This window comes from Centruroides sculpturatus, unplaced genomic scaffold, assembly GCF_000671375.1.
Source record: "Centruroides sculpturatus isolate CEXI.00-Female unplaced genomic scaffold, Cexi_2.0 scaffold160, whole genome shotgun sequence".
NCBI classification, from domain to species: domain Eukaryota; kingdom Metazoa; phylum Arthropoda; class Arachnida; order Scorpiones; family Buthidae; genus Centruroides; species Centruroides sculpturatus.
In genome coordinates, this window is record NW_019384435.1 from 310,870 (window position 1) to 327,712 (window position 16,843).

At 26.8% G+C, this 16,843-nt stretch overlaps 1 protein-coding gene across 1 annotated transcript in view; it reads right to left on the reverse strand.

The window, feature by feature from the left end:
* Window positions 1-16,843, reverse strand: part of LOC111619911 (solute carrier family 12 member 2-like) — a 105,310-nt gene that overhangs the window by 9,102 nt on the left and 79,365 nt on the right. The window contains exons 17-19 of the mRNA XM_023361735.1: window positions 13,506-13,696; window positions 8,813-8,866; window positions 189-303 (exon numbers count right to left, since the gene is read on the reverse strand). Of these exons, the coding sequence (XP_023217503.1) occupies window positions 189-303; window positions 8,813-8,866; window positions 13,506-13,696 (360 nt within the window). The remainder of the gene's footprint in view (window positions 1-188; window positions 304-8,812; window positions 8,867-13,505; window positions 13,697-16,843) is intronic.

Below are 16,843 nucleotides of genomic sequence, written 5' to 3' on the forward strand. Positions count from 1 at the left end.
TGTGTAACAAACATCAAATCAATCAATGAAAGAAGATTAAATTAAATGCAACATTATCCTTCGTTCTGTTTTATGTAATGGAAATTATGCTAATTGGAAAGTATTTGTTTTATAAAAATAATGTTTTTCTATTGTACTTTTACATAATTTTTGTAAAATAATAAATTGAAAATGCAATTGGTTCATACTTTCTTTGTTCACGGTCTAATTCATCTTTTTTATTTGCAAGTGAAAACACTCTTAGTTTACATCCACTCCAAACTGATCTTGTTGTAAGAAGATATGGAACTAACATTGTTAAACCTGAAAAGAAATAAAATATGATTAGTTAATCGTATGTTGCAATAGCAGAAAATAAGATACAATTACATACAAAAATTATTCAATCATTAACATTTTATTCATAAGAAATAATTAAATAAGGAGGAGAAATGTAGTAAAATTTTAATCATTTATAAACTGTAAACAACATATGAAGTTTAATATGAAATAAAATAATTATTAAAAAAATGAACCGTCATATTATAATTATAATAAATATCATGTTTTTGTCTACTACATAAAATAAATAGTAAAATATGTAAATATTAATTATGTATTTTAAAACTGTTAAAGCCTTTTATAGTTTTTTTTAATTTTTTATTATCAAACAAATGATGACATTTTGACTAACAATTATAAAATTTCAATATAAAACTAATTAAAATTTTAAACTTAAAAATTTTGATTTTAATTACAGCTCTCCCTTGATAGTCCAACGTTTTTTAATCCGACATGCTCAGTAATCCAATGCACCTCCCTACCCATCAAGGTACCTGTCCCCGTTACGTGTCTGCTTGCATAGAAGCATGTCGCGACGTGAATCTCCCCATCCAATTCTTACACGATGACACACATTTCGTGTGTTTTCTGTGTGCAGTTCTGTTTGAACAGTTGGAGTAGGGAATATTGTAAGCTACTGCTAGCAAAACAATGCAAAATATGTAATTATTTCCTGACACTTTTGGTAATCCAACACCCCTTTGGTCTCATACCTGTCGGACTATTAAGGGAGAGCTGTAATTGATAACTTTTCTTCTAAATACAACTAATAACTTTCGTAATTTAATTTTTTATATTTCTAGATTTAAATTTAAAAATTTTGTTCTTTTATCTGTAAATTTTATTATTATTAAAATAAATACAGAGTAAATAAATCTAAAGAAATTCCTTTGTGCTTAATTCTTTTTATTTTATCAAAATCATTATTTTAATTTTCTCTCTCTCTCTCTCTTTTTTTTTTTTTTTTTTTTTTTTTTTTNAATTCTTGATTATGTTCAACCATGCATACGATACGTGATTCTTTATTTAATCCAATTATTTTGCCGTTTTCAAATTTATTAAATATTCAAGAAAACTTAATGGTGTCTCTTAAGAGAGAGCAATCTTATGATTTATAAATGAATTCTTCCTTTTATAGACAAAATAATTACCATACGTGAGAAGCAATCTTCACGATTTTCCAAGTAGGAAATTTTGACTTTGGCTAATAAAATTCGTTGTAAGTACTTGATTACGTGTGGATTATGAAATCTCTTGGGATTTTTCATACATTTCACCTGTAATTTCTGTTTTAATTGTGTCTTTTATATCGATCCTAGAACTGAATATGTATCGATTTGCTTCTAACCGGATAAACTACTTTAATTCGATCAAGAATATAAATTTATTGCATATACTTCATCAATTTATTATTAGAAATGAATATTTTATATTATTTACTATACACACCACATTGTGTATAGTAGATACTGTAATACAATATCAAACATTAATGTATTATGAAATCGTAGATTATTATACACAGGACTATTTATAGGATATTTACCAGTTGGAAGTGGGAGAGAAGGCAAAGGCTTAGCCTTTACCCTCCACTATCCAATACCTGATAGTTCATGCAGAGTGCCAGTCAACAAAGCTGGCTTCCTTATCCCCATGCTCTTTCTTTACACTGTTACAATTTTTTAATTCAAAAAAATATATATCATTCTATGAACAAACATAAAACTTCATATATGCATTTCGTTTAACTTAAACTAAATCATAGCAACTTGCTTGATTTTGTTTTTAATTCTCTTTAGTCAGTTTATTCACTTTTCACATTAGATAAAGGTCTGCAAGCAGATTTCATTCATCTGACCTTAAAAGTGTATTCAAGACTTCCTGACCCAGATTCAAATTCAAGCCAAATCTCAGCATTTCTTGTAAATAGTCTATACTAAATATATTGAACTTAATTTTACATCATTCAACTGATTGCAATGCAGATTACACATATGTATAAAATAAGGTGACCAGATCTTAACATTGGTGAAACAGGACAAAAATTGATAGGGGGAGGGAAGTGGTTGTCTTGTTGAAAAAAAAATTGTTCTAAAGCAATAAATTTTATTATCAAAGAATGCAAAAATTGTATTGTATTATATTTTTTAAAATTTCAACATATGTAAAATTTACAAATATAATAAATATACTGTATATAGTATTATAAATCTTTAAAAACTGTTTATTCTTTCACATATTTCTCAGTTGAGTGAATTTTTTTTAGTGGATTGCTGTCATTGTTTAAAATGTCATGAAATTTTTTGCAAGAATTTGTTAAATTATATATCACATGTAATATGGCTTTTAAAATCTCAACACTTAATTGTAATTTATCAAATGTCCACATTTTATTTACAGTATAAAAACGCGTTCAGTTGCAACATTAGTTCCTGGACAGGGCGTATTCCAGTTTTTAATGCATTATTATATGGAACATACTTTCTTTCAAAATGATGAAATATTTCTAACCATTTATTCTCTGTTGAGATTTTTGGTGATGCCCAAAATTTAACTTTTTCCTTATCAATATGATACCTCATTAAAAAGATCATTTTCAGAAATATTACTATCTGGAAACTGTTGACTAATATGATTGAATGATTTTTGTACATCTTCCCAATTAAGTTCTTGTTTTAATATAACCCAATGAAAACGTTCAATGTCNTAATATGGCTTTCAAAGTCTCAACACTTAATTGTAATTTTTTTTAGTGGATTGCTGTCATTGTTTAAAATGTCATGAAATTTTTTGCAAGAATTTGTTAAATTATATATCACATGTAATATGGCTTTTAAAATCTCAACACTTAATTGTAATTTATCAAATGTCCACATTTTATTTACAGTATAAAAACGCGTTCAGTTGCAACATTAGTTCCTGGACAGGGCGTATTCCAGTTTTTAATGCATTATTATATGGAACATACTTTCTTTCAAAATGATGAAATATTTCTAACCATTTATTCTCTGTTGAGATTTTTGGTGATGCCCAAAATTTAACTTTTTCCTTATCAATATGATACCTCATTAAAAAGATCATTTTCAGAAATATTACTATCTGGAAACTGTTGACTAATATGATTGAATGATTTTTGTACATCTTCCCAATTAAGTTCTTGTTTTAATATAACCCAATGAAAACGTTCAATGTCATTGTAATGTACCATCCACTCTTCTAAATAATCTAAGCAGTTACTATAGAACTTTTTGACATGATTCATGAAATTTGCATGGCAACACCTTGTTTTTCTGACTTATACTATTACAGATGATTAACAGAAGAAAATTATTTTCTAACTGCTCTTGACACTGAAATTTTAAGATGAAATGTGACAGATGAGAGCTCTGCACCTCGTAACATGCAATGATCAAAATGTTCACTCATTTGGACAGCAACGCAGTGCTGCTCTGTTGCTGCAGCTGCACACCCCAAACTATTTTCTGTCGGTCTTTGCCACAAACACAAAGGGTTTTGTTGGCACAGCATTCTTTATTTTTGATGCTTGCGCACACTTTGGTAGTGATAAGCATAATACAAAATGATCTTTATGAATCTTAAACATAATCGACAAAAACTTAATCTTTCCAAAACTTGGGACTTTTTTAAAATGTCGCAGGACAAATTGTTAAAAATTGGGACTGTCCCACCAAAAGTGAAATGTCTGGTCACCTTACTATAAAATCAAAACTGGAGCTGATTATATTTGTGTGTTTGTACTTTGTATCAACAACAATCAATCAATAATTCAATTTTTTAATAGCAGTCGTGATAAAAATCCATAATCTGTTTTAATCTTTGCATCTGTTTGTTTATTCTTACATAAATATTCTTTTAAAATATTATTTTTGTATGTTTTATGTCTGTTTTATTAATAGAATGATATTAAAATGAATTCTTACACTCAACTAATATGGAACAATATTATGAAATAAATAATTGAAAAAACTTAATTTCATATTAAAACATATTCTGGTTTAATATCAATAAAAAAGCAAAAATATATTAAAAGTTTTTAAAAATAAGTAATTTAAATTATCAAAAAAAAAATTGCTATATTTGAAATGTATAATTATTTCATAATCATTCTCTGATTTTTAATTTTATTGTATCAAAATATTAATGAGAATGGAAGTTTTTATTATTAAACAGTGTTTCTCTCCAAGCCATTCTGTGCAATTATTAATTTAGTTTTCATTAAGATGAATAAGCAAAAATATATTGAATTTATGAAACATATAAAAAGAATACATTCATGCATTTTATTATTGAAATTATAAAATTATAAAATTAATAACAAAAATTTATATTTAAAAAAATTAGCAACAGATCAACAAGCACTTATACTTTTATGAAGATTTATTATTTATATTAGTCTTCTAATATGCAACTACATAATTTATACATTATTATACAATCTCTTATCGTTTATATCCAGACGTATCTTTATCGGCTGTTGATTGTGTTTTACCCGAGAATTACGTGCAGCATAATTAGACGAGTATTAAATACCTCAATCAAATGAAATTATCAAATTCCAATGTGGAATAATAATAGACTACAAAATACCTTACTAAGGTATTCTGATAACTTTACAGAACTAAAGATCACTGAACAGTGATGCTATTTGTAAATGAAACACTTCAAATTATCATTACTGGAAAAATATGACAAAAGGATTGCAAAAGATAATTATTCCAAATATCAATAATTGTTACAACAGCACAAACAAACCTTTGAGAAGCAACTACGGAAAATGTCACATTGATATAATGCATAAAAAAAAAAAAAAAAAAAAGCACAAGTTAAATTATTGAAGAGATACAACCAGGGGCAAATCTAGGATTTTTGGGGCCTAGGGATTATTGAAGTCCAATGGGCCCCATTTTTTGTTAGATTAAGAATTATTACAATAAACAAATAATACTATAAATTATCATTATTATTATATTATTAATATTAACTATTTTTTAATGATAAGTGATCATTGTTAATGAAAAAGTATTAAAAACTTATGTTGATAATTCAATTTTTGTGGGCCCTTGACACTTGGGAGCCCAGGGCTTAAGCCCTATTAGTCCCTATGTAGATCTGCCCCTGCATACAACTAACATAAGCAACTAACCAATATACTTAATGTTGGTCATTGCTTATCTGAATATAAGAAGCATTTTTTGTAACAAATAGAAAAATTATGCATTAGAATAACAAATTATCATTTTTGATCTAACATCTGACAAATATGTACAACAGAACAAAACTATTTTATTTGAATCTATAACAATAACTAACAAACATTTTAATTATTACATCTTCAGCTTCTAATGGACGTCCAGAATAAACCTGCACAAAATATCGCAGGCTCTAGCTAACAGCCAATAATTTTAATTATGCTGTGTGTACTATAATTTGAAAGCATATGGAATATTGTAGAACATTCTAGAATATTTATCTCTCTGACAAGTTTTAAAATTGAGGGCCACCATGCATTGTCAAATGCACCTTTGATATCTATATTTATTTATTTAGCATATGGCTACACATCTAGTTAGTAAACAGGATAGAAAGCAAAAAGAACACAAATCACAAATGTAAATCCAAATAAAAAACGTACAGTAGTTTAAAGCACTTTCAGTCACAACCAGGAAATCACTCAGTTCTCTTGGATAGGATCTCATTGGACAATCTTCCAAAATATGGTCTGTCTTTCTGCACCACAATCACAATATGGGGATGCAACCTTTCTCCATTTAAAAAGATTGTCTCTGCATATCCCATGTCTTGTCTGAATCCTATTCAACACACTCCAAGAATTTCTGGGTAATTCAAAGCCAGGTGGTTGCTTTGTAATACAGGGGAGTTGTTTACTTATCCATTATAGACATCAGCCCATAGCTTTTTCCAAGATTCTATAAGGTTGAAATTGCTGGAATTCATGGACTTAGCTCTTAAGAGAAGGGGATGTCTCGATCTAAGTCTATTTATGTTGAGGTCATCAATATCCTGGTGAATCAGAAATACTGGATTGCTCAGTATTTTCCTATATACCTTGAGCAGAGTGTCATTCCTCCAGAGTACAGGTGGGGGATATGACTCAAAATAAGTAACCAATCAATAGTAGTAGATTTAATAATAACTGTTATGATGCACAAGGTATGGTTTAATTGGATGTCTAGTTTTTAATGTGAGCACTGTTCATCCAAACCAGTGCACAGTATTCTGATGCAGAAAGAACCAAACCAAGAGCAGAAATCCGTAAGGTAGATGCTGAAGAGCCCCATGTAGTTCCACAAATCTTTTGGAGGATGTTGTTTCTAGTATTGACTTTGGCAGCAAGACTCATCAGATGTGTTTTAAATGATAGAGTTCTGTCCAAAGTGACACCAAGATATTTCGGGTTCTTACTGTATTTCAGTAGATTGTTTTCAAAATAAATATTTAGTTCTTTATTTGCCAGTTTGTTATTAAGATGAAAACACAGCCTCAATTCAATTTATGAGCTCTATGACAGCCTTTCTTTTCTGCTAGACTTATTACACCATTAGATGGTGTAATAAGTCTAGCGGAAAAAATAAAGATATCAGTTGAAATAAATCTTGTGTCAGGGTCTTCTCAGTTATCATATAGTCTTTATGTCTCATGGCAATCACCCAATCATCAACATATCCAAATTTCCTTGCATTTGTTTGAGGCAAGTCAGCTATGTAAAAACTAAAGAGCAGTGGTGCCATGGCAGATCTCTGAGGTAAGCATTATTTAGTTTTCTTATCTTCTTGAATTTCCTAGGATAACTTGAAAGGGTTGGTTATTTAACATCTCATAAATCAACTTAATTAACCACTTTCAAGCAAGGCATCACTTGAAGCAGCTTATAAAGTAAGCCATGCTGCAGTGAGATTGATATATATCAGGATGTAAAGCTAGTTCATCTCCTCATGGTGCACCCTGGATAACATTTATTCATGAACTAAATGAACTAGCAATTTTTGGCATCCAAATAATCTGTAGGATCTCCTGGACAATATACATCTTTTCAACTGATATCTAAAAACATTAATACAGATATTAACTCTTCTTTCCTTACTGTAGAGTATCACACAATTTAATAAGGACATCCTCTGTGGAATACTGGGGTATAATACTATATTGGTCATTGCTCAAAAACTTTCCATGGGGTGTAGCTTTCTTTAAATAAAAAACAATACATAGGAAATGGCAATTTATAATACATAATGCATTTCATTAAATAGTAGTTGTATGTAACCTGGGGTATGGCCGTACTATAATCTATATGAATATTTTAGATAATTACAAGCTATTATAATGTGGCAGCATTTTGAGAATGAATTAATACCTTTATAGACAGGATCATTTATATTACATTGCTCATGTACTGTACAATGAATTATTTAGAAGATACAAATAAATAGATAGATTAGCTCATCTAGAATCCAGATCTTAATCCCATAAAAACTTTTGGAAAAAATTTATCATAAAATGTACAGGAATAGAGAATGCTTGAAGATATTGCTTTCAAGAACAAATAATAAAAAATTTCATAGGATATATACAGAAAACGGAGGATAATATATCATATAGATTAGAGTTTCTAATAGAGGCAATGGTAGATTCTCAAATGGATGCATCAGGTGCTCATCTGGAAACTTTGTCTCACAGAAATTTCAAAATTTATAAAATTGATTATCAAAAAATAGCTAATATTAAATTTAAGTTTACAAAACTAACAAATAATTGCTTGAAGGAAAAGTAAAAAAAATGTTTTATTTTCTAATCTTATTTTATTTTTAATCACTGTAACACTTATTTCTCACTAAAATGTAAAAAAATACGAAACTTTAATTAGTTAAAAAGTTTCATTAATTTTAAAAAATACCATAACAAATAATTTTGAATGGTAGTTTTAGTTAATTCAGTGAAAAATCAGTGGATGTTAAAAGGATTAAATGATTTATTTCTGCATTTATATATTTCAGTTTTATTTATTGCATCAAAATTTTTTTATTAAAAATTTTTAGTAGTACAATACTTTGGATAAGAAGATTCAAAATTAGTTTGTGGCCTTCAATGCTCCCTCATAAAATTTGGAAAAGAAGCTAAAAGTTTTAACTTTTATTATCAATTTTCTAGTAAATAAAAATTGATTGCAAATCAACCTATGTCTGGATATTAATGATAAGATAATGTTCATATATTTTCTAATATTTACAACACAACAAAAATATAAATATCTTCTAATAATAATAGCCTTAATTAAAAAGACGATAACTTATACAGTATATTAAATTAAAATTAGAATGTAAATATTTAAGGAAAAGGAAATTATACATTGTAATAATAAAACATTAACACAAAAATTATTGTATAACAATCGACAAACTTCATAGTGACACACATTCCATAGATCTATTAAAATAAATTATACCTCACTTACCACCAGCAGTAAAGGCTGCAAACATAGTAAGCCATGATGATGTTGGCTTCATTGCTATAGAAATATTAAGTTGGTAGTATAGAAAAGAAAGTTTAATTTTATTAAAACAAAAGGAAGAAAATTGACCAATCAATAAAAGATTTCAAATATATCTTTTATTAAAAAAATTATAAATTTAGCAATTATTTTTTTAGAATTATGTCACTTTACTGACTGTTATAGGTTATTTAAACAATTGGTCAATTTTTTTATCTGCAGAAAATAAATTTTTGAGCAAATTAATGAGAAATATTCCTAATCAGATATAGACTTCTAATGTTAAGAATAAAAAAATAAAATCTTCCCACACCAATTTGATTTTTATAAGATTTAGTTCATGCAAATTAAATTTTATATAAACTAAATTAAGAAAATTTAGAAAAGAAATAGTTTGAGAAGATTAAGGATTAATAAAGAATTTTGATTAGGAATATTATAAAAAAAATTTTATGTCTAGATTTAAACAAGAAATATTTTTTAATTTCATATAAATATTTTCAAATTTAGTTTCAGAACTTAATATTTTTGCACGAGAAAATACATATGCTTTAGAGAAGCAAAAAAATATTATTTACTGTTTCATAAACATCATGTATTGTATGGATTATTTCTCTTTAAGTTGAATAATCATATATATATTATATGATTAAACTTCAAGAGAAAGTGTTCTTCTATACATTTATTTTGAAGAGGAATCTTAAAAATAAGTCCTTTAAAACATATTAGACATTTTCCTGTGAAAAAGTAATTTATCTTTATTAATATAATTTATAATGAATAATTTATTGCTAAATGCTTTTAAATTATCATTTTTCCTTGAAATTAGTTACTATGAAATAATAATTACAAAATTCAATAAACTGCTATGTTAAGGAAACCAACAGACTTATTTGAAATGTAATGTTTCAGATTTATTTGGTCCACCATCAACACTTCATGTAGAACTTAGAACAAATTGTTCTAAATTCTGTATGGAAAGCTAAGTTTTGGAATCAAAAAAAGCTTGGATATTTTTCTGTGGCAGATTTTCCAAAGTTTGTTACAACTACTGCCCAAAATGTTGAAATTTTTACGATGGCTTCAACAGATATCTAAGAATATTTCAGACATGCTAAATGGAAAGAAAATCTTGAGATATTAAGAGCCAACAAAAAGTTTACACATGACAAAGGCATTTTTGGGAAACACAGCAGTATATGGGAAAGCATTGTCTTGCTAGAAACTTGTCCATTGAAGATGTTCCATGAAAGGCAATACAGCAGGTTGCAGGATCTCCTAAATGTATTGCTGAACTGATAAAGATCCTCTGATCAAAAGAGGAGATTATAGAAAATCACTCCTCACACAATAACACTAGGAATTGTGGAAGTGTGCAAATCCATAACAGATCATAGTTTGGATTTCTTTCTTTCTTTCATATGATGGTCATCTAAAATAAGATTCATCACTAAACACAATGCAATACCATTCAGTTTCTTATATGTCAGCGAGATCACCAGTGCAGACAATGTTGCTTATGCTATCTAGTCAATGACACACAGTATAAGGAGAAACAAGAATGGAGTACCGTCTCTGTAAAATATCTTGGTATGGGATGACACAGATAATCTTGATTGTATAGTTAGAATCTGATGGCTTTAATATAAATTGTGTTTTGAAAATTTCAGTAAAATTTACAAATGATCTGACTATTTATAGGTAGTGAAACTGTTATCAATTGTATGTCTATTTCAGATGTATTTGCATACTAAAATTGAAGATTCTAGATAGTTTAAGAAGGCACATTAATTTTTATGTCAAAGAGTGTATTTAATTGCATTTTACTTCTTGTTTTTTTTCTTATTACAGGATATTAATTTTTTCATAATTTTGACATTAGTTCTAGTCCAAAATTTGTCAAAAAAAAGTTTCTTAATGAAGTAAAATTATATTTAAAAACTCAAACAAAAAAAAGGATTCTGTGATAAAAAGTATACAAAAATCTATAATTAGTTATAGTATTAAAAATCACATTAAGCATCTCATGCTAAAATTTTTAATAAGTACATAAAACTAATGAGTAATTGGATATTAAATAAAATTTATTATTTAATAGTACCTATAAGTAATGAAAGTATAAACAGATGATTAATGAATTCTTAATGAAAGATGTTAAGAATGATTAAGTAATGTATACTAATGCTAGTTATTTAATCATTAAAATGAAACTTATTACAGAAGCCTATGATTTTTCTGTATTTAAAGCACAGTACAACTTGTTCAATTTGAAATATCAATAAAGCAAAAATGTGTCTATTTGGAAAAAATTAGTGGTCCTGGCAAAAAAGTTTTTCTTATATATTTTAATGTGTATAAAACCAAAAACAGAATTAATTATATCTAAGTATAATTTAGTAAGATGTTTTAGAAAATATTCTATTTTAGTTTAAATCATATTTATAATTTAAATGCAATAGAGAATTAATGAATACAAAACAATATAATAATAATAAATTAAAATAAAAGTCTTTAAAACATATGGTAACAGTGTTCTATAGTTCATACAAATGACTATTACTTCATAAAACATTACAAGTTTTCCTCTAGTTGCCAATACTTAATTTTGTATTTTCTCATCTCATATGCTTTCTGCTCTCATATTGAATTTGTTGTCATAACAGCATTTGACATCTCAAATGGACTTTCAGTTGCTTTGCTATTATTATTCTATTATTACTAAAAGAAGTACTTATTACTATTTAATGAGATAACATTTTGTATTTTGTGTATATTTTAAGAAAAAATGAGAAAATAAATGATGTTGCCTGCTGGACAACTTCAAAAGTACATTTACTAGTCCAAATAAGTTTGGTTGGCTGGAACAACCAGACAATCACTAAATTTTTTAAAAATTTCTGAAAAATTCTTTAATTGAACACTTTCTCTTCAGTTAGAAACTTTTTACATATTTATGCACTTTAAAATTCATTAATAGTTGCTAACATAATTTATTGAAAAAACTTTCATTAACAAAATCAAAAAAATTAAATAGACTTTATTAAAAATATTTTAATCCAAAACTTTTATTAGGTACTGTATATTTTGATAGTAAAGTGATTTTTGTATAAGACAAGACCTAGATTTGATGATTTTAACTTGTGTCTATTGTATGAGTTGACATCAAATTATTAAACCATTTGTGAAGAAGTTTTAGTCAATAGGCAGTGATTATCAATATGGTGACATAGCAATATGATGATACAGTAATATGCAGAATGTGAAGAAGTAAGAAATATGCATTGTTAGCAAGCAGACAGTTTAAGACATTGCAGTCTGTAAGTGATTATCAATGTGCACAGTTTCTTATATCCGTGGTTATTGACAATGCCATATAGGGTGGGCTATAGACTCTATAGAGTGGATTATAGATTTGGAATGAGATTTTAACATCACAGTTTTTGTATCTGGCCTATGAGAAAACACCTGGTTTTGGGTGTTTAATAATTCAAGTATCATCTTATCCACTAAAATAAAAGATAGAATAAAGATTAAAATGTTTAACTTTTTAATAACTGTGTATTAATAAAAGAATTAGTCACTTTTAAAATATAATATGTTAAGCATCATATTTATGTCTCTTAACATTAATTTGAAAAATAAAATGAGAATGAAAGCAAAACAAATTTGCTATTGGCAAACTGTCTGCCTTACTAAATATTTAAACAAGAGATGTGTCATTAAAATTTTTATCATCATTGCTTTTGATTTTAAGTTTCTAATCTGAAGATATTGCAAAAATTCTGAAAACTTCAAAACATAAATTCATAACATAAAAAACTTTATTAATTGATTAAATTCCATATTTTATAGAATTATTATATAAATACAAGACAGAANATAAATATAAATATAAATACATTACATTATACATATATATATAATATCAATAATTTATTATTCAAAATAAAAATTTAAGAAAATTAAAAATTAAATATAAAAATACCATAGCATGATAAACAGGTAACTCTTGATATGTGTAGTAATGGTTCTTTTCAAAGTATATTATTTGTGTAGTTTCGATATATGTGATATATCGAAACTACACAAATTTAAGCTAATGAAAGCTTATTATTTATTATTTTTTATTAAGTATTTTTTACATTTTTTTCTTTGTTTAACTATTGTGAATATATGTCTTGGTTTACTATAACTTTGATCTCATAAGTTGCAAATCAGGTTTTTTTTCTTTCTTTAAGTCTGACGAAGTTTATCTAAAAGAAGTCTTTTTCACTTTTCATAAAGTTGAATTTATTAATATTGAAATTATTGTTGTTTAGTCATTAGTTTATTTTACTAACCTGTAAACCAGTTTTATACTGGTTTACAGGTTTTATTTAGTATTATTTATACAGTATTTAGTCTACGGCTCTTGTCATAAAAGTAAGAAATAAAACAATTCTTTTTCAGAAGTAATATGGGATTTCATATGTTGTTTGTTAAGATTAAAGGAAAAAAATAATGTTGAAAATGTTTATTTTATGAATGTCTTCAGTATTTGTAATTAAATGTCATATTATAATTAGTATACTCAAATTTGCAAATAATAAATATTTGTTATCCATAATTTAAAAAAAAAAAAAAAATACATTCCTAATAGTTCTTACGAAAAATTTACCTTGAGAAAGCTGAGCACTTGAAACATTTCTAGGAAATCCTGTGTTAGCCATTTCTTTCTCCATGCCTGCCTTTGATCCTTTGCCATTAACAACTGGTGCAGCAAATTCTTCAAGATCAGTGTATTGAGAATAATCCAAACCTTCTTGTAGACGGAGTATTCCAAGTGACATATGCATATCAAATGATTCACTTAAATATTAAATAATTTTTATAGATTAATGAAAGCTAGATCTAGATAACATATTAGTTGCAAATTACATAGGAAAATTTTTATATGTAAAGCTACAAATAAAAATAAATTTTGTACATAATCTACAAATATATTCTTCCAGTATAATATCTACTTTAATGTTTTTGAGTTAGAAATGACAGCCATTTCTGAGTTGCTGCCTGCCTAGATACAAAAACCACATTGCCACCCTTATTAATTTACTACGAGTATTATTTAATTAACAATTTGATATGCAGTGTTTACTTTTATATCTATGTTTTGTTTATCTAATTTTGATTATTATTCTTATTAGTCAAAATTTTAAATATAATAAATGTTCCCCTGCACCTGGATGGCACCTGGATGGCAAACCTAGTTTCTATAGGGCTAATTTCTGTTGGGGGTGCAAAAGGCACCCCCAACAGAAATTGCCCTGTAGATTGATATATAGTAATGCTACTGATATATTCACATATCTACATGGTAAAAATAATTAATATGTAACATTACTGATCATGTAACCAATTACTGATTAATAGTTACACAAAAATATAGTTATTTAAAAAACATTTGCAAAAATAGCAATTGAAAATTATTATTATGCTAAAAAAAACTTATTTCATAATGACACTTTTTATTTTGAAGTCAGTTGTTAAACTAACAAATATCAGACAGTTTTATAAAAAGCTAAACAATTTTTACAGTATTAATATAAAATATTAGTCATGCTGTTTAAATTCAAGTTTTGTTTTCTACAATGTGATAAGTGTTTAAATGCTATCTTTTGTAGTAAATTCTAAATATTCTACATTTAGAACTCACAAAAATCACAGTCTCTTTGTAACTGATTTACAGCTGCTGTGTAAAGTAACAAACATACAAAAACAACCTTAAAACATAGCAAAAACTTTACTAACTAGAATGTTTTCAATTGTTTTTAATGACCTTCCTTGAGAATATAAAATGAAATGCAAAATGCAAAAGGAAGGTTGTTAAAAAATGATAAAAAAATGTACTAGTTAGTAAAGTTTTTGCTGCGTTTTAAGGTTGTTTGGGTGTGTTTGTCAGTCTCTTTCATGCTGATATATATTATAATAATTTTTAACTTTAACAAGAACTTTTATAATATATCTGATTTTTAATATTGAAGTAAATTCTAATTTTTATGAAAATATTAAGAGCAAGTAGGAAAAATATATAATAATTCAAATTAAACTGAAAGTAATAAATATTTAAAATCTAGCAAAATTTTAATAAAAGAAATATTTTGGTTACATTATTACCTATCATGAGATTCAAATATAGAATCTAGCCATTGTTACAAGCTTAGTAAAGAGATGTAAAATAGAATAAACTTAAGTTCTAAAATAACAAAATTAATAAGATTAATAAATTATTAATACACAAAAATAAAAGAAATAAATACAGTAGAGCGTCGATTATCCGAAAGACAATTATCCGAAACGTCAATTATTCAAAAGAATTCCAGTCGGCAAATTTAAATTTTCGCCAGTGCTGTGGCGCTGCAATCTTTAGCTATGTCTTGGGCTACTCAAGGTTTTTGAAGCACTGTCTTGGTTTTTGATACTGAATTAACTTCCGAAGTATAATTTTTTATTGTTTTTATATTTTTCAATATATTTATTTTGTTTGTACAAAATAAAAAAGTAATTTTTAACGATACAATAAGTCTTCATTAGGCTTAACATTGATGAAAATTCAACGCGAAGCGACAGGCAACGGAGAAAAATTTCAACATGGGATAGTTTAATATATTTTTTCGTGAATAATTGGTTATCCGAAATATAGATTTTCCAAACAACCCCAGTCCCCAATTGATTCGGATAATCAACACTCTACTGTATAACAGTAACTTGATAAATAACAATTATGTATAAAAAAAACACGTGAAATGATTATGAACCTACAATGAGATTGTTCTACAGGTGTAAATAAATGTTCTACTGTCATTACTTATATAAAAGTATGCCATGTTTGTATAGTTTATGTAGGTGCACTGAGTTTAAAAATTTTGGCAAGTGCAAGTCAGAAACCTTTTTGATGAGGGGATGCTTTGTCCCATAAAGCCACATTGTTCTGTTGTGGCATCCATCATCAAAAGATAATGTGTACTTCATAAACAATTCTTATTATTATTTATTCATATAAAAATTTTTATATGAATAAATAAAAATTAATATTTATTTCTTTAAATAATAAATTTGTATTTTTGAACACATCATAAAAATTATAATAAGGAAATAAATAGTAAAATACTAAACCAAACAATCACTGTAATTAATCAGGCTATTTTTTACTACTTTTAATAATTATAAATTAAGTACAGTAATTGGACAGTAGCTAGGCAGCACACCACACAGTAAGTGGAGGTTGAAGGTTTGAATCCTGCTCTGGAACAATTCTTTTCTTCCAGACTGTTCTAAGTTATTTAATAAATATCAAATTATTATAATTATTAATTATGATAAGAGATGGTGTCTACCTCTAATACTAAATTACTTAATTTCTAATTATTAAAAGCAGCAAAAAATAGCCTGACTAATTATGGTGATTGTTTGATTTAGTATTAATACGCAGCAAATTCTTCAAGATCAGTGTATTGAGAATAATCCAAACCTTCTTGTAGACGGAGTATTCCAAGTGACATATGCATATCAAATGATTCACTTAAATATTAAATAATTTTTATAGATTAATGAAAGCTAGATCTAGATAACATATTAGTTGCAAATTACATAGGAAAATTTTTATATGTAAAGCTACAAATAAAAATAAATTTTGTACATAATCTACAAATATATTCTTCCAGTATAATATCTACTTTAATGTTTTTGAGTTAGAAATGACAGCCATTTCTGAGTTGCTGCCTGCCTAGATACAAAAACCACATTGCCACCCTTATTAATTTACTACGAGTATTATTTAATTAACAATTTGATATGCAGTGTTTACTTTTATATCTATGTTTTGTTTATCTAATTTTGATTATTATTCTTATTAGTCAAAATTTTAAATATAATAAATGTTCCCCTGCACCTGGATGGCACCTGGATGGCAAACCTAGTTTCTATAGGGCTAATTTCTGTTGGGGGTGCAAAAGGCAC